The 20557-nt window shown below is 50.3% G+C and overlaps 2 protein-coding genes across 7 annotated transcripts; one reads left to right on the plus strand and one right to left on the minus strand.

Annotated features, from left to right (window-relative positions):
* The first annotated feature begins 3121 nt into the window (after positions 1 to 3121).
* On the plus strand, positions 3122 to 10964 carry NLE1 (notchless homolog 1). Of its 6 annotated transcripts, none has more exons than XM_006219442.4 (13): positions 3128 to 3223; positions 3359 to 3502; positions 4489 to 4706; positions 5305 to 5384; positions 6174 to 6250; positions 6424 to 6521; positions 6836 to 7028; positions 7521 to 7656; positions 7805 to 7851; positions 8572 to 8774; positions 9779 to 9938; positions 10040 to 10110; positions 10635 to 10964. In XM_006219442.4, the coding sequence occupies exons 1-13, from the start codon at positions 3206 to 3208 to the stop codon at positions 10645 to 10647; spliced, it is 1458 nt and encodes a 485-aa protein (XP_006219504.2). In that variant the 5' UTR covers positions 3128 to 3205; the 3' UTR covers positions 10648 to 10964. The 6 variants fall into 6 exon arrangements, 4 of the variants coding, with proteins under 4 accessions (XP_072795019.1, XP_006219504.2, XP_072795020.1 ...); XM_031685271.2 differs by having other exon boundaries at positions 3192 to 3229; XM_072938918.1 differs by lacking the exon at positions 4489 to 4706 and having other exon boundaries at positions 3122 to 3223.
* A 1330-nt stretch (positions 10965 to 12294) lies between these two features.
* FNDC8 (fibronectin type III domain containing 8) lies at positions 12295 to 20013 on the minus strand. Its single transcript, XM_006219444.4, has 4 exons — positions 19733 to 20013; positions 16259 to 16625; positions 14721 to 14957; positions 12295 to 12753 (listed from the first exon to the last, which is right to left on the minus strand). The coding sequence occupies exons 1-4, from the start codon at positions 19939 to 19941 to the stop codon at positions 12601 to 12603; spliced, it is 966 nt and encodes a 321-aa protein (XP_006219506.1). The 5' UTR covers positions 19942 to 20013; the 3' UTR covers positions 12295 to 12600.
* Positions 20014 to 20557: the final 544 nt, after the last annotated feature.

Genomic DNA, 20557 nt, shown 5'->3' on the forward strand with positions numbered 1-20557 from the left:
ACGTCTTCTCTGGTTCCTGCCCGTCTCTATGGAGTAGATACATTCAGCCTCCCTCTCCCATCAGACTGGGAGCTCCCTCAGGACCAGCTCTGAATACCCCTGCCCCACCAGACCGAATTCTTCTCCCACAGCAAGAGCTGGAGCAGCCTGGAAAACCCCTGAGACCAAGAACTGTACCCGCCAACTGACTGGGACAAGCGAAGTCCCCCTTATCAGAAGGGGGTTTTCCCGGGACATGAACTATGTATTCATTAAAAATCATGAATCATTATGTTGTACACCTGAAACCTATATAATATTGTAAATCAACTATGCCTCAAATAAGGAAAAATAATTTAATTTAATTTAATTTAATTTAATTTTTTTCATTAAAAAAATTATGTATTTGCCACCAGAGAAGGTGTCCCCTGGGGCAGGAATTGTTCCTCCCCATCTGACTGAAGGTTCCTGAGGCAAGTTGATGAGGCTGTTCCTACTTGGATTCAGAATTCTCCCACCTTTCAGTGTCTCTGAGCCTGCCCTGTGAGCTCCCTCCCAGAGGTCAAGGACAGCATCTCGTGCAGCTTGATTTCCCTGGCACAGAGCCTGGCGGAGTCAGTGCCCGATGACTGTTGAATGAAATCTTACTGATGCTTGGCTCCATGTGCTACCATTCTGCCACCTTTTCCCATAGAGCTTCAAACTTACCTGACCAGAGCTGAGAAAGACGCTGAAGGAAAGAAGCATAGGTGAGATCACTCACACTAGATTCTGCTCTTAGCACTGTGACCTTGAAAACACAGCGATGTGACCTTGAAAACACAGCTATGTGACCTTGGACAAGTTCTACTGCCCTGCTGGACACAAGGGCCAGCCTTGATGTATGTTTGTTGATTGAATAAACGAATGAATGAATGGATTAGTGAGTTCCCTGCCCTTGTGGTGTCCCAAACCCTGGGCCCCTTGTGGAGCAGCGCTCTGTAGCAGTGACATAATATGGTAAAGGGTCTGCCATTAGTAGAAAATGACTTTAGTTAGGTCCAAGGGATCCTAGATTCAAATTCTGATTCAGTAATCCATTCCACAAGCATTTTTGTTTTTTTAAATCTTTTATTGAAATGTAGTTGACTTACAATGTTAGCTTCAGGTGTACAGCAAAGCGATTCAGTTATACATATACATACATACTTTTTTTTTCTTTTCAGGTTCTTTTCCATTATATATTATTATAAGAAATTGAATATAATTCCCTATGCATACAGTAGGTCCTTGTTGTTTATCTATTTTATATATAGTAGTGTGTATCTGTTAATCCCAGACTCCTGATTTATTCCTCACCCCCCTTTCCCCTTTGGTAACCATAGTTTGTTTTCCATGTCTGTGAGCCTGTTTCCGCAGGCTTTTCTGAAGCGTTTACTATGTGCCAGAAACTGTGAATGATCACAGAAGCAGAGAACGCTCATGAGGGTAAGAATTTGTCCCTATTTTGTTCACTTCCATATTCCAAGTGTCTTTCACAGTGTGTGGTATGTAGTAGATGCTCAGTAATAGTTGTTGAATGGATGGAGGAAAGAATTCCGTGGATCTGTGCTTTCTAAATATGAATACTGAGATGTTTTGCAAACTTGTAATCAGGAAACATGACATTGTTTCCGAGAAGATTTCTCTTAGTAAGTGATTAAATGATTTAATAGAGAGAGAGAGCCCTTAGAACAATGTCTGGCAGAGACCTTTGTTAAATGATTCAATAGTTAAAGCAAGACCTGAAGAATGAGGAACTATTCCTGCCTGTATTAGTCAGCTCCAACTGCCATAACAAAATACCACAGACTAGGTGGCATAAACAACAAAAATTTATTTTCTCACAATTGTAGAGGCTAGAAGCCGAAGACTTATTACCTCCTTATGGACTGTCTCTAAATACAGTCACACTGGGGGATCAGGGCTTCAACATATGAATTGGGCGTGTGTGTGCACAGTTCAGTTCATTCCAGTTCCAGACAGAAAACTGCATGTGCAAAGCAGGGATACAGGCAGGGTCAGGCATTGAAAGAACTAAGAAAAAGCCAGAAGGATTTGATCTTAAAGAGAGGAGTGGCAGGAGAAGTAAGTAGGGCCCAGTGGACCATTATAAGGAGTCTGATCTTTTCGGCCTGGGGGAGGGTATAGCTCAGTGGTAGAGTGCTTACCTAGCAAGCACAAGGTCCTTGGTTCAATTCCCAGAACCTCCCTGGAACCTCTGTTAAAAACCTCGAATAATAATAAAACCTAATTACCACCAACCCTCCCCCAAAAAGTACACAGTGTTCTATGTCAACTATGTCTCAATAAAACTTTCAAGGGTGAGGGAAAGAATGATACTTTCCTGCCTGTAATGGGAGCCCCTGTTGGGTCTGTTGGGTTTTAGGGCAGAAAGTAACAGACCAGAGCTTGGGTTTGAAACATCACCCTGGTTGCCCTGTACCGAATACACGGGAGGAGGCAAGAGCAGAGACAGGAGGCAAGTGAAGAGCCTGCTGTAGGAGCATGTGACTCAGAGAACAGATTCAACAGAGGTCAACGAGGCGGAATTGGCAGAGCTTGAGATCGCCAGGATGGAGAGAGAGGAAGATCTCAGGTGGCCAGTCAGAGCGCTCGTGGTCCCTCTCTGCTCTAGTTCCTCACCTATAATACCAGGAGAGAGTTGTATGTGTAAAGCACTTAGAACAATTCTTGACACACTGCCGTCATTATCATTGTTACTGTTACTGCTGTACAGTGTTGGAAACTGTAGGAAGTTTTGGCTTCTGTACTCATCAAGTATTATTAATTGATTTCATCCATTTAAATAAAAAAGAAGCAGAACTGCCCTCAACCCAGTGGGCTCTGGCTTTGTAAGCCACTCCCATTTCCTATCTCTGCGATCTTGGAGAAAATCTAGCGCTCAGAGCCTCGATTTCCTCGCCCATAAACTGAGGCAAGAATCCCAGCTCTCAAAAAACAAAAGAATTGTCTCTATCTTGCAAGGCACTGGGAAGGACCGAATGAGGAGGCGGCAGCCCGTCCGGGGGAGGCTGCGGAGGCAGGTACCCGGTGAGCTCACTCCCATCGCTGGAGTCCAAGTGCGGTGCGACACTTCCCCTCCACATCACCAGAGGGCGATGTCGCGGACTGCGGCACCGCCGGACCACGGGGGCGGCGCTCCGGCCCGCGGGAGTTTCCTTCCTCCTCCACGTGGGGACGGAAGATGGAGGCACCGGCGGCGGTGGGTGTGCGTGAGTGGGGTGGGGGCGCGGCGGCTGGGCGCTGGGGCCGGGGTCCCCGAGGCCGGAGGGAGGCGGGAGTGAGGGCCCTCCGGCCTGGGCGGCGTGAATGATGTCCGCCGCGCTTGTCGGCGCAGGACGAGGCGGCGGCGCGCGACGTGCAGCGGCTGCTAGTGCAGTTCCAGGATGAGGGCGGGCAGCTGCTGGGCTCCCCGTTCGACGTGCCCGTGGACATCACTCCGGACAAGCTGCAGCTCGTGTGCAACGCGCTGCTGGCCCAGGTGAGCGGCGGGCTCAGCGGTCCCGCGTCTCCTCCCTCGGGCTGGGGGCTGGCGGCGCTGTCCTGGTCGGGCCTACAGGGGATCTGGAGACCGAAGGTCTGGGATACAAAGGCCCCCACCACTCACCCACAGGGGTGATACACCTAGGCAGTGCCGTCTACCTTGGGAAGGGTCTGAAGACGTGATCAGGGCGAGACCGCTTTACACGCCCACCATCGGGTCCACCTGCGGAGAGGGACCTGGTTTTGAACGCGTTGGGTGCATTGTCAAATTGATTCCTCGTCAAAGCCCCTCATTATATCCCCGTTATCATTAATATCCCCATTTTACAGTGTTGTCTGGAAGCCTTAAATCACTTGTACGATGCTGCGCAGTAAGTGGTGGATTTGGAGTTGGACCCCAAATGTCAGACCCAAAACCTATGCTCCCCTAAGCCCGTGTTTATTAAAATGCTACCCTCTGTTGGGTGGGGGAAGGATATTAAAATGGAGTACCTGGGCCCCACCCCAGACTTACTGTACCAGACGTTGGGGTGAAGCAGAGAGTCTGCAGTTTCAGTGAGCTTTTTGGATGCTTCTTACACATTATACAGCCCGGTATGGTTTAGAAAACGCTGCATAGTGCTGTATACTAATCCTAATTCTGGACTTCGGTTTTCTTTCTGAAGAACCTGAATTAGTCATTAGCGATAGGACACTGGGCTAATCACTTAGTTGCTCTGTCAAGTGGGAATGTTAATACCTACCTCCCAGGGTGGTTGTGAGATGCAGATAAAGGATTTTAAAATGGTAGGTAAGTAAGTGTCCTGCAGTTGCTTTTCAAGGATGAAAAAGATCTTGTTCCATGGGGAATGATGGGAGTATCCCAAGCAGGGTGGCTGAAAAGAAGGAAGCTTTGCCCACAGCTCAGTAAGGAGGGCCTCCCTGGTAGAGGTGGCCCCACTCATCCTTTGATGGGGAGGGCTTCCCTTTGCTGTTGTCTTCCAGGAGGATCCCCTGCCACTGGCTTTCTATGTCCATGATACTGAGATTGTGTCCTCCCTGGGGAGGACGCTGGAGTCCCAGGCGGTGGAGACAGAGAAGGTCCTTGACATCATCTACCAGCCACAGGCTGTCTTCAGGGTCCGCGCTGTGACCCGCTGCACCAGCTCCTTGGAGGGCCACAGCGAGGCGGTCATTTCCGTGGCCTTTAGTCCCACAGGAAAGTAAGGGCAGCTGCAGAATCATGGAGGGATTCCTCTGGCTGGGGTGAGGGGGTACCCCAAAGTTATGCTCAGTGGGGCCTCAGGCTACCTACCACAGACCCAGGCTCTGGGCTCAAGTTGCAAGTAAGGGACTTCCCCAGTGGGAAGTTTGGGTCCCAAGGGCCAAGGACATCTGCCTTGGAAGAGCCCTTCCTGGACTTGATCTCAGGAGATCTGAACTGTAAGCTCAGCTCTGCCCCTTCTTATTTGTGTGACCTGGGCAAGTCACTTAACCTTTCTGAGTTAATTCTTCATCTGAAACAGGTCCCTTTGGAGTCTCACAATCCTATGAGAATACTGGGAAGCCTTAAACCTGGTTATGTCTGTAGTCATTCCTTTTAGGAAGGGTAGGGAGAGAAATGGCCTCTGGGGGTTTTCTCCCAGATGGCACTAGCATTATATTTCTCCTTCTCAGGAGAGAGAGAGAAGTCCAGTCCCAGATTCTGTTCCCAGAAGACGACTGACTAGGCAGCAGGAGTGTGCATGTCCCGTGTTCCGGGTGGGCTCCCCGCCGCCTTGTCCCCACTGCAGAGGTCCGGCAGCCCCTCTTCTTCCCCAGGTACCTGGCCAGCGGCTCCGGAGACACTTCTGTGCGCTTCTGGGATCTCAGCACTGAGACACCGCATTTCACATGCCCGGGTCGGTATGCAGTTCACCACTCAGGGGGTTTTAACGCAGGGGTGGGCAGGTGATCTGCTCTTTAGTTCCTGATGAGGCCCAGAGCAGGTTCTAGCCCCTTAACATCCAGGTAGCAGCTGCCTGTTCCTCAGTAGAGACCTTACCCTTGAGTCCTGCTCGCCACTTACAAACAGGCAGGGGCTGACTGGCCAGGAGTGAAAGAGAACCTGGTTTAAATCCAGCTTCTGCCATAGTGGTTCTCAAACTTGAACATCTTGAACATATATCAGAATCACCTCGAGGGCTTGTTAAAATTCAAGTTTCTGGGTCCTAACCCCAGAATTTTTGTCTGTTTGGGTCTAGGGTGTGGCCTAAGAATTTGCCTTTCGTGTTCCCAAGTGGTGCTGAAGCCGTTGGCCTGGGGGCCACGCACTAGCTGGGTGACCTTGTGTGTAGGGCACACTTCCTTTCTAAGCTTCAGTTTTCTCATCTGGAAAATGGGGATGGTACTGCACGCTTTGCTCCGTAGTCTGGAGCCGTCGTGAGAATTACAAGGGCTGACGTATGTAAAAGTACTTTGTGTCCCGCAGCACGTAAGGAACCGTAGTGGCAGTATTACCTGGGCGGCACGCTGCATGGCTCTGGCACTTGGGGAGGAGTCTCCCTTTGCCCGGGGAGCCTCATCTCTTTTGTTCAATTGTTCATTTATTCAGCAGCTAGCTGAGGTGTTTCTGCAGTGTGCCAGGTGTCACTCGGCACTGGGGATAAAGACAGGTGTGGTCCCCCTTTCTCCCTCCCCTGCTTTCTCAGGACACAGACACTGGGTCCTTAGCATATCCTGGTCCCCAAACGGCAAGAAGCTGGCTTCAGGCTGCAAGAACGGCCAGGTAGATGGTGTCAGGGTAACGAGGCAGCAATCCTGGGGCTCCCTTTCTGGGGGATGGGTCAGAATCAGGTTCTGGGGTCTTTGGGGAGGGTTGGGTGGGATCAATGGGCAGATACCTCTGATGGGGCCAGGGGAAGGTTGGGGAGGGTTATTTGATGAGCTTCTGTCCTTCAGATTCTCCTGTGGGACCCCAGCACAGGGAAGCAAGTGGGCAGGACCCTTGCGGGCCACAGCAAGTGGATCACAGCCCTGAGCTGGGAGCCCCTCCATGCGTAAGTGACACTGACAGAGCTGGGGTGAGTGAGGAGCCAGGGGTTCAGAACTGTACCCCTCCCCTGCTTGGTGTCCCCTCACGTGAGGGGACAGGGCAGGCAATCTGGCATAGTGAACACGTGACAGGCGGTGGATCTGCACCTGTGTTGCGGTAGGTGGGGGCAGAGGGTGTCATCACACAGCCTGAGAGCCACCCTGCAATGCAGCCAGATCTTGGGGTCAGGAAGCTGTAAGGACATTATCCCCGGGGAACACTGTGGGAAGACAGGCGTCGCCAGGTCAGATGTAAGGGCACGTTTCTCTTCCTCTCCAGCAACCCCGCGTGCCGTTACGTGGCCAGCAGCTCCAAGGACGGCAGCGTGCGGGTCTGGGACACAACCGCGGGCCGCTGTGAGCGCATCCTCACCGGGCACACGCAGTCAGTCACCTGTCTCCGGTGGGGAGGGGACGGGCTTCTCTACTCCGCCTCCCAGGACCGCACCATCAAAGTCTGGAGGGCTCATGATGTAAGGGCTGGGAGGGTTCCGGAACCAGCCTGGGGAAACCTCGGGCCAGGGATGTGGGTGCTGGAAGGAACATTGACCAGTGTTTCCTGAACGTGTCTGGGAGCCAGTTGGCGAGGCGCTTGGGGAACAAGGGGTCCTATGGGTGGTGCGGCACTAGAGTGGAGGTTCCAGGTCTGTTAGGTGGTCGGGCTCTGAAATTCCTGCTGTAGGAAGCCTACTGAGCCCTATCGAACCTGTCCTATCCCAAACTTACTTGAGCAGAGTCCTTTTATTCTGACATTTCCCTTCCGTGAAACTTATTTTCAGAAACGTTGATCTGGGCTGGTGCCCTCATTTTACAGATGAGCCCAGCAGGGTGATTTGACTCAGATCACAGTAAGGGTTGTGCTTCTGAGTCCCATGGCTCCCGTCTTCTGGGTCTGATCTGGGGGTCCAGGTTCCCAAGGCTGGGGAGCGCTCTATGTGTGTCTGACCTGTCTCCCTCCGCCCTAGGGCGTGCTGTGCCGGACTCTGCAAGGCCACGGCCACTGGGTGAACACCATGGCCCTCAGCACTGACTACGCCCTACGCACAGGGGCCTTCGAGCCAGCCGAGGCCTCAGTGAATGCCAGGGACCTCCAAGGGTCCTGTGAGTGAGCGGGAGGAGGGGAGAGGGCCGCTTGGTGGGGGAGCCAGTTTTCTAGCTTCACGTGTGCAAGCAGGACGGGGGGTGCTTGCTGTTTGCGCTGGATTTTCCTAATCGGCCTTATTCCTCCTCCTTCGGTACCTGGACACAGTGCAGGAGTTAAAGGAGAGGGCTCTGAGCCGCTACAACCTCGTGCGGGTGAGGATCCGCCGGCATCCCCGGTGCCGTACTCTGCCTCTGCTCGCCCTGAAAACCCTGCGGGTGCTCAGGCCCGTCTCCCTTCTGGCCGCAGCTCAGAACTTATGTTTTCTGGGAAGTTGTTCTTGAGAATCCTAGTTTATAATCCTAAAAATCTTACTGCGCTGGGGATCATTTTATTTTGTTTTATTTGCTTATCTTTATTTGCAGTCCTAAGGTGTCTCTCTTTTTAAATTTTATTTAGTTTTCAGTAGCATACTCACATGGTCTAAGATTCAAAGAACACAAAAAGATAGATGGTGGAAACCCTCTCATCTCTGTTACACCTTCATCCATGCTTTCTGGGTGCATCCAGTGTTACCAGTGTCTCACGTCTCCTTCCAGAGACTTCAGGTATACACATACGTGTATATGTGTACACTGCACCCAGTACAAATACACACACGTATACAAACCCACATGTAAAACACTTCCCCTTTTTAACACACCACTCTGTGCCTTGCTTTTTCATGTAATTATGTCATAGAAATAGCCCTGTCTCATGCGCATGAAGTTTCCTTTTGGGGGGAGTAACCCCTGTGAGTTAGTGCTGGCCCAGCCTCCTTTCTCCAGTCCTGGTCTCCACGCTGGCCCTGAGCAGTCAGTGATGTGTTTGCTGCCGAGGTCAGGCTCTCCTCTCGGAGACTGTGTCTGACATGGTGTGCTTTCTGCCTCCTCTAGGGCCAGGGCCCAGAGAGGCTGGTGTCTGGCTCAGACGACTTCACCCTGTTCCTGTGGTCCCCGGCAGAGGACAAGAAGCCCCTGGCGCGAATGACAGGGCACCAGGCCCTCATCAACCAGGTGCTCTTCTCCCCAGACTCCCGTGTCGTCGCCAGTGCCTCCTTTGACAAGTCCATCAAGTTGTGGGATGGCAGGACGGGCAAGTGAGTGGGGGGCCTAGGCCTGGGGTACAGGGCTAGGGGGTGCTGTTCCTCTGGAAGGAACTTGGCTCTGCCACTTCCTGGCCATTTGGCCTTGGCAAGTGTTTCTGAGCATCTGTCTCTTCTGAATGTGCAGATTCAGTTTTGTTACACGGATTAAATGAGGTGATGTATTTAGCACCAGCACTAAGAGGGCACTGAAAATGCTAGTTCATCTCATATTTAAGGAGAGAAATCATCTGACAGCTGGTGGAGGGCCAGGGCTGCGCAGGAGTGTAGCTTCGTGGTCCAGACGTTATCGGGCCTCCTCAGAGTGTGGTCCACAGACCAGGCGGCGCATCACCCGGGTCTTGATAGAAGCACAGAGCCTGGGGCCCCACCCTAGACCTTGAGAATCAGAATCTGCATTTTAAGGTCACCTTCCGAGTCTGAGAAGCACTGATGTGATGAGGCACAAGCCCTCGGGTTACTTAGGAGAGACAGAGGCCTGGGCGGGAAGAGAGAAGGAGCAGGGGACCCTTGTTGAGGCCAAAGGGCACTTGTGTGTCAGTCTCCGTGTATTTTCACACAGCAGCCATGAGAGAGGGCATTCAGTTCCTTTTAAGGTAAGGACTCTGAGTCTCAGGCCTGGTGACTTGTGCCCGCAGACACAGCTAGTCTGTCCCAACCACGTTCCTGGTGGGCCCGGCCCACTGTATCTCCAAGCCACCTGTCAGCAGGCACCTGTTGGGGGCTGGGGGCTGTCGTGCAGGTGGGCTAAGCAGATGGCTGCATTGGATTCTGAGGCTGGCAGAGGTGAGCAGGCACAGAGGCCTGCCCGGAGGCATCTTAGAAGCAACTCATCTGGAGAAGTTTTGCAAAGTAATGACCAATAGTGATTAAGTTCGCCTGTAAAAATTCCCACATAACTCTTGACATGCAGCCAAGGTTGAGACCACTGCTGTGGACACAGAGGACCTCTCAGACGTGTTGGAAGAGCTCATATCCATCATCTTCCCCTGGCCCAGGTACCTGGCTTCCCTGCGTGGCCATGTGGCTGCCGTGTACCAGATTGCGTGGTCAGCCGACAGCCGACTCCTGGTCAGTGGCAGCAGTGACAGCACATTGAAGGTGTGGGATGTGAAGGCCCAGAAGCTGGCCACAGACCTGCCAGGCCATGCGGATGAGGTGCGGCCAACCCTTGTGGGCACGAGGCTGAGGGAGGGGGAAGTGAAGCCTGGCCCGCCTCTCCCACGTCCTCACTGTGCCCCTGCCCCTCCCCGGTTTAGGTATATGCTGTCGACTGGAGTCCCGACGGCCAGAGAGTGGCGAGTGGCGGGAAGGACAAATGTCTCCGGATGTGAGTGTCGGGGAGGGGGGTGGCTGGTGTGCTCGGCTGTGTGACTGTCCGGTTCTCAGGGCTCTTTGGGCAAGTCGGGGGGCTGTGGGAATCACGGGGATCATGGGAGACCCCGATGGTACCCTCCAGCATGGGGCAGTACTTCTTAGCATGCTGGATTTTGGAGTCTTGAGATCTCATTCAAATGCTGGGTCTTCCTTTCAGTGTACAGTCTCAGAGGATTGAGTTCACGTGTCCCCTGGGAGTTGTCAAACCTCGGTAGACAGGAGGGTCAAAGATAGGTGAACGCACTGGAACCTGAGCTTTGCACACTTGTTAAAGGATTGTCACTGTTGTCATTGGACATTGATGACATTGGACATCCGGGAAGAGGTCCTGGCCCAGGCAGCAGGGGTGCCTCGCCTCAGTTTGGGTAGCTGGACTCTCGAAGCCCAAGAGGAACCACAAGCTCTCCCCTGTTGTGGGCTCCTGGGGTTGTGACGCCTCCCTGGGATCCCCATCCTCTTCCCTCCCCTTCTCCACAGATGGAGAAGATAAGAAATCCCATGTTCTCTGGGTCCATCACCTGGACCCAGCCTCTGCCAGCCACCTGCCCCGACGGAGACCAAAGGCTGAGAACGAGTGAGGCCTGCTGTCCTCTGACAGACCCGAGTGGGGTCCCTTCCCAGAGCAGGAGACTGAAGGTCATGGGAGGTTATCACTGAGCCCAGCCCTGGGCCAGCACTCAGTACCTCGCTGGTGCTGGCTGGAGTGGTGCGAGGCCAGGTGATGCTTCTGCCTCCTTTTCTGAATGCCCTCTCTATTCAGGGTCAGACCCCGGATTCTGTGACCAAATAAATAACTTATGTTTTGTTCGTTTGAGTTATAATTCTTCGTAGGGCTCAACGGAGGACTGTGTTAGGTCAGTCTGTGTAGCACCCTCCCTCTGGGCAAAACAAATCAAAACTGTAGTGGCCAGGGAGTTGCCTTTCCTCTCTTGCCCCTGTGCCTTCGAGGGGGAGGCCAGTCAAAGCTGGGGAGGCCAGCTGAAGCCTGTATGTCAGTGGCCAGAGGGTGACCTCAGTCTGTGCTGTCCCCTCTGGTAGCACCAACCCTGTGTGACTGTTTCCATCAACTCGAATTCAGTCCACTTAGAAATGCAGTTGTCACACTAGTTCAGGACTGCCTGCTGATCTGGACAGCACAGATGGAGGACACTTTAACCATCATAGGGACTTGTGCCAGCCAGTGCTGCTCTGGGGGTGCTTTCCTCGACCTCTCATGCAGCACCACTGGACTCTCGGGGTACAGAGAGGAAGGCAGGGGTGTCCCAGAGGGCTCCCCCTAACAGGCCATGCAGTGGTGAGAGCTCCAGTGCAAGTTAGTGTGGTGTGATTGGGGTGATGGTTGTCTGCCCCACAAGGACTTTCACATAGTGAAGGGAATCCCCACCAGGACGTCCTCAGACCCTAGAGCAAGGTCTTACCCTCCATCATCTTGCCTCCACTTTCTTCTGTTCCAATGCGAAAGTGCATGTAGCCAGATTGAATTGCAAACCATCCCTGTATGGGCTGCTGGGGGCCATGGCATCTCTGACCTTTTGTTCCTTCTCACCATCCCCCATTCCCATCTGTGCTTTTAGGATTTTGCACATCACCTGGCTGTGGTTCTCGGCTTCCACCTGGCACATCTCTGCAATGGGACTGAGAGGGGCAAAGAGGGGTCTGAGGTCCTGCTCAGTGCCAGGCACTGTTCTGTGCTCCTACATGACCCTCACAGTAACCCTGTGGCCGTGCCTAGAAGGGTCTCAGCATCCCCATATTTTTGGTGAGGAAACCCAGCCCAGGAAGCTTGAGTGGTTTGCCCATGCCCTCACATCTAGGAAGGGCCATGGTTAAATCAGACCCTCCCCCCGAAGCTTGTGCACTTTGCACCATGTCCTGCGGAGCTCAGGTCTGATGCTGACAGTCTGCTGGTTGCCACTACCTCTGTCCAACATTGCTGGGGTGTTTTGGTGTGTTTTAGTCTCTGAGGACCACCTCTTCCTTCTACGGGGAAAGGGTGATGTTGGCAGAGCCAGGCAGGAGGTGGTAGTAACATCTCATTGCCCCTGTCCCCCCACCCACCTGGATTCTTGGTCCTGGCAGAAGCCAGGAGGATGGGTGGCAGTGGCTCAGCTGAGGCCATTAGGAGGATGAAGCAGAGTTTAAGGGTGCTTGGTGACCTCCAGTTTTTAATGAGGGACTTGGACCAGCCCAGATCTGGGGAAGGAAGCCTAGTAGTTGCAGGCAGTGGAGGCTGACCTGGCCTGGCCTATGGTGTCTCCAGTGAGTGGAGCTCCCATCCAGCCTTGGCCCCAGCCCAGAGGTGGTGTTCTGGGACTACTGCCACCAGACCAGGGCCAGCAGGGTGGTCAGCGGCTCCCTGGCATGGTGCAGGTGGTACATTTCATGGTTCTGGTTCCTGAAGGCCCTGGGCCGAAGCTGAAGGTAGGGGCTTCCCAGGGCCCCTCTAGTAGGGAAAGAGGTACTCCAGATCTTCTAGCTTCCGCATGTCCTCCAGCCCAAGGGACACAGTTTTCCGCCGGGGTTCCTTGCGCCGCACAGTGATCTGGATGGGGTTGTTCTCAGGGAAGCTGCTCAAGTCATTGGCCACGGTTGCGAACTGAAATAAAATAGAAGTCCTCAGGATTCCTTCACAGGTCTGAGCCTGCCACCTCACCTCTTCGACTCTGCCACCCCTCGCTCCCTGTTCTGTTTGCTAAATGGGATCTCCAGCAGCCTTACCGAACTATTCATTGACACCAGGAGCAAAGAGGCACGATTCAAATCTGTGCCTCCCCAAGAACAGACAATGGAGAAAAGACAGTCTCTTCTGCAAGTGGTGCTGGGAAAGCTGGACAGCCGCATGCAAATCAGAGAAGTTAGAACACTCCCTCAGACCATACGCAAAAATAAACTCAAAATGGCTTAAAGACTTAAACACAGAACAGGATACCATAAACTTCCTAGAAGAGAACATAGGCGAAACATTCTGTGATATAAATCATAGCAGTGTTTTCCTAGGGCAGCCTACCCAGGCAATAGGAATAAAAGCAAGAATTAAACAAATGGGATCTAATTAAACTTAGAAGCTTTTGCACAGCAAAGGAAACCATGAATAAAACGAAAAGAAACCTACGAAATGGGGAAAAAATAATTACAAACAGTGAGACTGACAGGGGCTTAATTTCCAGAATTTACATACAGCTCATACAACTTAATAACAACAAGCAAACAAAAAAACCCAATCCAAAAATGGGTAGAAGACCTAAATAAACATTTCTCCAATGCAGACATACAAATAGCGAATAGGCATTTGATAAAATGCTCAATGTGGCTAACTATCAGAGAAATGCAAATCAAAACCACAATCATCTCACACTGGTCAGAATGGCCATCATTAAAAGGTCCACAAATGGTAAATGCTGGAGAGGCTGTGGAGAAAAGGGAGCCCTCCTACACTGTTGGTTGGAATGTAGTTTGTTGCAGCCATTATGGAAACAGCATGGAGATTCCTTAAAAAACTGAAAATAGACCTGCTCTGTGATCCAGCGATCCCACTCCTGGGCATATATCTGGAGGAAACTCTTAATTTGGAAAGATATATGCACCCGAGTGTTCATAGCAGCACTATTTACAATAGTCAAGACATGGAAGCAGCCTAAATGTCCATCAAAAAATGACTGGATAAAGAAATTATGGTATATTTATATAATGGAATACTACTCAGACATAAAAAGAATAAAATAATGCCATTTGCAGCAATGTGAGTGTACCTGAAGATCATCACACTAGTGAAGTAAGACAGAGAAAGAAAAATACCATATAATATCACTTATATGTGGAATCTAAAAAGGGGTGGGCACAAATGAACTTACTTACAAAACAGAGACAGGCCCACAGAGATAGAAAACAAACTTACGGTTATCAGGAGAGAAAGGGGTGGGGAGGGATAAACTGGGAGTTCGGGATTTGCAGTTACTAACTACTAGATATAAAATAGATAAACAACAAGGTCTACAGTATAGCACAGGAAACTGTATTCAATACCTTGTAATGACCTATAATGAGAAAGAATATGAAAGGGAATATATATATATGTACAAATGAATCACTATGCTGTACACTAGAAATTAACATTGTGAATCAACTATGCTTCAATTAAATAAAAATCTGTGCCTCCCCAGTTGTGTGCTATTTCCAACCTCAGGGCTGTCTTTCCTCAAGCCTCCCCTGCCCACCCCCAGGCTGTCCCCTTCTTTGTATCCCTGTAGCCTCTTCCCTCTCTTTCCCTCAATGCCCTTGACTTCCTGACCCACTCACAATTATCAGTACTAAGTTGAAGAATCCAAAAACCAATGGCTTTGGAAGACAAAGTTTAGAAATGAATGAACAGATCAGTTTGCATTCCCAGGGCCCCAGAGTGCCTTAACCTCCCAGAGGAGAGCAGCTGGGACTTGACTCTTCTATGCTCGGGGAGAAGGGAAGTGAGCAGGAGGACGAGACATGAGGGTGTAGGGGGATTCCCAATCCCAAAGCCCCCGGTCCAGCCCCCGGCTCCTGTCGGGCCCCTCCTCTCCCAGGGCTCACCCTGTAGGGCTTGCACCACTTCCCCACACCAGCGGTGTTGGCCGCGCGGACAATGAGGCAGTAACTCGTGTTAGGCTTCAGCTCCATCAGCTTGACGGTGGTGCCCAAGATCTTGCTGAAGATCCATGGGCGGTTCTTTGCCTTGGGCAGCTCATTGTCATTTTTCCTGACCACCTCCTGCAACAGGACCTGGTAGAAACTGACCTGCTGCTTGCCCGGGGCATAGGTCCAGGAAATCTAGGGGAAGAGAACCCCCAAGGCTTCCTCAGACCTGGCCTGGCCTCCCCCCACCACCTCCTGCAATGTGGGTCAGAATGCCCCACTCCCATCCCTGCTCTGCTGATGGAAGGTGTTACAGGGCACTCCCAACGCTAGATGTGGACCCACCAGCCCAGAGCATAAGCTGCATTCCCTGGGCAGCCCTACCCACCTCACAGTGTACCCTCACTGCATAGTCTAGGCTGTGTCAGTTGAAAGGGATCTTAGCAATCACCCGTCTTGTCTGCCATTTCGTTTCTCCTCTGTCTAGGCTAGTGGTTCTCAAACTTTGATGTGCATCAGAATACCCTGGAGAACTTGCTAAAACATGGATCGCTGGCCCCTGTCCCCAGTTTCTGGTTCAGGAGGTCCCAAGCAGGGGGTGGGGAGAGCGAGAATTTAAAATTCTAACAAGTTAATTCAAAAAAAAAAAAAGTCTCACAAGTTGCTATATGATATTGATGCTGTTGGTGGTCTGGGGACCACACTTAGAGAAACAGTGCTCTAGGCCATCCAACAATGGGACTTCCAGATTTATCTTCCAAAATACAGCTCAGATTGCAACTTGTCACCGTATTAGGCTTTGCCAAAACTAATCCTTATGGCTTACCAAAAAATCTATAAAGTAGCGTAACATTAGAGGAGCTCTGGAAAATGACCCCAGACTAGCTCCTGGCCTGTTTCCTTCCTGTATCTAGGACAGTGCTACTCAGCATGTGGTCCGTGGACCAGCAGCAGTACCTGGGGATTTGTTAGCAGCACAGATTCTCAGGCAACCCGGACCTACTGAATCAACCTCTAGGGATGAGGCCCAGGAATCTTGTTTGTAACCAGATGATCAGATCTGCAGGCTCAGGGAAGTGTGAGAAGCCCTGGATCAGGAACTGGGTGGTTCCTCCCTCCCTTTCTCACCTGTGAGCCTTTGCCAGTGTCAGCCCTTTGCGGAATGCCTTTCCCCATCTCTAGATGTTTCAATCCTACTGCTGTGGCCCAGCCCAAATGTTACTAAAAGCCACCCAGCTTATTCCTGCACCTGGAAGCAACACTTCTTTCCCTCTGGATCCCTGGTGGCCCTGGATCTGAACTCTTCCTACAGCGTTGAGCCCTCTCTAACTTGCACTGGAGTTCTTTACAGACATGCCCTTTCTCCTAACCCATGAACTTGAAGTCAGGATGTAGGCAGTAGGCATCCTCACACCCCTCAGTGAGCTCAGGTCAGTGCCTGGCACATCGAAGGTGGCCAGTGAGCCTTCACCAAGTGCATCAGTAGGGAAACGTACCACAGCTGTGGAATCGCTGACCGTGTGTTCAGAGATGAAGGGTGCCTCTGGCACATCCATGACCACAGAGGACTCCGAGGGCGTCGAGGAGGTGTCTGTGTCCACCTCCGGATTGTCAAGGTCCAGCAGGCCCCCGGGGGCTATTTGGGACTTAGATTGGGGGCAGAGGGCCAGATTCCCCTTTTCTGTACTCTTGGCCATTGAGGAGAAGCTGAGTTTGTTCAGCTCGCCCTCCAGTATCCCTGCAAAGAAGCTGCTGTTGGGCTGGGTCACGGCCAATTTGATGGGATTCAACAGGGTGGATGACATCGGGGAGATGCTGGTGTCATCGGAGCTGCATTCAGAATCCTCCATTGGCATCTGCTTCCTGGAGTGGGAGGGGAGACAGGTGAACCGGAAAAATGAGGCAACCCCAGCCCTTGCTACCTGGAAGCTCCTGGTGAGCAGGCCTTGGGCCCAACTCACCAGCGCCCCCCGCTGCTTCTGAACAGCTCAGAACAGTCTTGCTTTGCGGCAGTGCATCAACCTCACCGGGGCACTTATTAATGAAAAATGTAGATTTCTGGTCCCTGGTCCCCAGTTGGGATAGGACCAGGGAAGCTGCTAAAGCATCTTTAATAACATCTTCAGATGATTCTGCTGTAAGTATTCTGAGAACCACATTTTTAGAAACACTGCTAAAACTTTCACACACACCACAACGATCTATTGGGATATGGAAAAATACCTAAAAGTATCTAAAAAATACTATATTAAGCTTTATTAATATTTATTTACTACTGTTTATTATTTAATATAATTAATAATTTATTTACTTAGATTTTATAACATTTAACAATATTTGTTAATCTATAGCATAAAAAATTAACGGTACAGATAAATATACACATATTGGGGTGAATGCTCAAAAACTTTTTTCTTCCGTTCTAATTTTTTTTTTTGTGAGAAAGTTTTTCAGAGAAAGGTTTACTGCAGGGCTAAGCAAAGAGAACAGGTGGCTCATCCTTGATAAATTTTTTTAAATCATTAAATATTTTAGATACACTCAAAGACATCATGAATAATATATTAAAGGGGATATAATATGCAAAATGATGGCTATAGCTAACAATACTGTATTGTATATTTGAAAACTGCTATACGATTAGATCTTAAAAGTTCCCATCACACAAAAAAAGTTTATAACTGTGTGGTGACAGATGGTAACTAAACTTATCGGGGTAATGATTTCACAATATATGCGGTTATCAAATCATGTTGTACACCTTAAACTAATGCAATGTTAGGTGTCAATTATGTTTCAATAAAACTGAAAATGATGACCATATGATAAAGTGAGAAAAAAATAATAATATATTAAGCTTCCATATAGCCACCATCCAGCTCAGAACTAAAGCTTTAGCAGTATAGTTAAAGTCCCCTATATGCTTTGCTCCCCGACCTCTCTCCTCATCCTCCACTTAGGGGCAGCCAGGGTGGTAAATTTACAATTTTATGTTTATTATTACCCATGTGTTGTTTTGGTTTGTTACATTCGTATGTCATTATTTTGCATATTTTTAAACTTTATACAAATAAGTGGTATCACTGTGTACACCTCCATTTGCAGCTTGCCATTTTTTACTAAGAAACATCGTATTTTTTAGATTAATCTGCTCTGCTTCAGTCATTTGAACTACTCCATGTTTTTTTCCCTTAAGTGGAATATTTTCATTGTTACCAATTCTTTGTTATTACAAAGAGAATCCTTGCACATGTTTCCCCACCTGTTTAAAATTTTTTACTGATGAAATACAGAATCCAGAAAATTCGGCCTTCTAATCTTTTTTTTATCTTGACCCAAAATAAGAAATACATATTTCTTGGCAAGCCAGTATACTCACACATACACATATAACTAAAACGTTTCAGAAACTAATACTCTGTGTGTGATGTGCTGTGGAATTTTCAATTCTATTTTATTTTATTTTTATAACACCCGTCTCCACCAACTAGAATGAGTTTCTGACCCATTCGTGAGTCACAACCCACAGTATGAAGAGAGAGCAGTCACAGGGCCTTTGGGAACCACGTACCTCGACCAAGGTGAATTGATGGCAGAGTTTGGAACCAGAACTTAGATCTCCTGGGGCCCATGCCACACAGCTCCCATCTGCCCCTGGTGCTTTCTGGGTCCCCTTCCCTGCAAGGCCCTTTGTAGGCCGAACAGTCTGGGCATTGATGTCAGTTATCCTATAGATTGTCTTAATGAATCTCTGTTTTAGATTTACTTACTGGAAACACCAGTACTGAAGGGGCACTGGGCTCCATGCCGGACGAAAAGTCTCTGCGATCTTCACTACAGCCCTGCTAGATGGCGCCAGCCCCATTTTACAATTGAGGGACTGAGAGTCCCTGATCTTAATCAACTTGTCTATGGCCACATATCTAAGCGGTAGAACTTGAATTTAAACTGGGGTCCTAGCCCAAGACTTTCCCATTATACCGTGAAGCTTCCTACAGGCATCCGTCACTTTAGCCATACAGGCTAATGTACAGGTCCCTTATGGAGTGGACACCATACCCCTTTCATATAATCAGGACTGGCAATATAGTTTGGGGTTCAATAATTCAAAAATTACTAAGACTGTCATGACAGTGACATCCGAGCATTAAACCAAGCACAGGGCCCTTCTAAGTGTGGGGCTGTGTGTGACTGCACAGGACACACACCCATGCAACTTCCCTGCGGATAATTCCCTCAGCCCACATCAACCCATACCACCGGCCCTTCACTGGCTAACTCCTTCCCTTCCTAAGAGTATCGCCTCCTCCAAGAAGCCTTCCTTACCTTCACTCTCCCAGGTTATACTAAGTCCCCTCTGGTTGTCCTGTCATAGTGCAGACCACGCGGTAATATGCTTGATTCTTGCCTGACACCCTCTCCAGCACACACACACACACACACACACACACACACCCCAGGCTGGGAGACTGTGCTTTCTGGCTTTCCGTTCCCAGAGCTTAACTCTGGGCCAGACACCTTGTAAGTGCCCAAAGAGTTTTGTAAAATGAAGTAAAGGGAACACAGAATCACTGAGGAAGAACAGTAAATTGCAATGTGAAGGCAGGCAGGCTACTGGGGGGACACAACCAGGCAGGGGAAGTCACACTAGGGAGGACCGCGGGAAAGAAGCCATGGCGAGTGGAGTCGGGCAGCGATGTTGTGTAGGGGTGCAGTATGGTCAGCAGGATGAGCAGTATGGTCAGCAAACCTCTGACTAATCCCAGAAGGCTTCCTGGAACCAGAGGCCAGCGTGTCTCCAAGAACTGACTTGGGGTCAGGAATCCATAGGCAACCTGTACACGTGCTCCTCCCTGGGAGTCCAGAGTCTGGGCTGTGATAACTCAAGGAAGTACCGCCTCTTCAAGCCCCTCTCCCCAGCCCCCAGCTCTGGCCTTAAACAGGAGAAAAGGACCAGACTTATGTCTTACGGTAGATTGATGGCATCTTCCTCCAAGAAGTTAACCAAACTGCCCCTTGAGGAAAGTGGGAGTCCTTTGGTAGTGACGGTCCTGTTCATAGATTTGGGGTTCGGAAAGGGCTTCGGCATTTGATTGAGTGCGTTCAGAACATTAAGCGTTTCCTTCTTCAGCATGGCCTCCTCCCCATCTCCCACTTTATAACGTGTCTCCGATGCCATCTTTGTTTGGGACCACAGCCGTCACCATGCAGGACAACCAGGCTGACAGGAAGCAGAGAGAAACTAGAGGCAGTGGACACACCCTTAGTTTGGGTGGGATGGGGGTGTAATGAGCTGACTTCATAAGCATCCCAGAGTGTAACAATTAGAGGCCAGCCTCCCCCTTGATCTGAGGCTGCGGCTGCCCAGGGCCAATGTCAGGAGCAGGCAGAACCCAGGAACAGGCTACAGCATCCCCTGGGCCCCTTCCAGCTCTAAGGCTCTGTGGTTACAGCAGCCCTGCCCTTCTCTGAAGAGCTCAAAATGCTTCTTACCACCTGTGCTCTTCCGACCTGCCCTGAAATGGAGGTGGTGGATGGAGAGACAAAGACGCCGGGCATTGAGGAAGGGGACCCAGTACTGGAATGGGTCTGGGAGCAGGAAACTTTGTCCATAGACTGCTGAGACTCTCCATCCAGACATCCTAGGCCGCAACCCCCCTGGGTCCAGTTGTGTTGGCACAGGGAAAGCCCCAATAGTTCATGGGGATCATAGCTCACTTAAACCCAGGTTTCAGTGCTAGAATTCTTTTTTTTTTTTTTTAGCAGAGGGAAGTAATTTGGTTTACTTTTTTTTT

Source organism: Vicugna pacos, chromosome 16, assembly GCF_048564905.1.
Source record: "Vicugna pacos chromosome 16, VicPac4, whole genome shotgun sequence".
NCBI lineage: Eukaryota > Metazoa > Chordata > Mammalia > Artiodactyla > Camelidae > Vicugna > Vicugna pacos.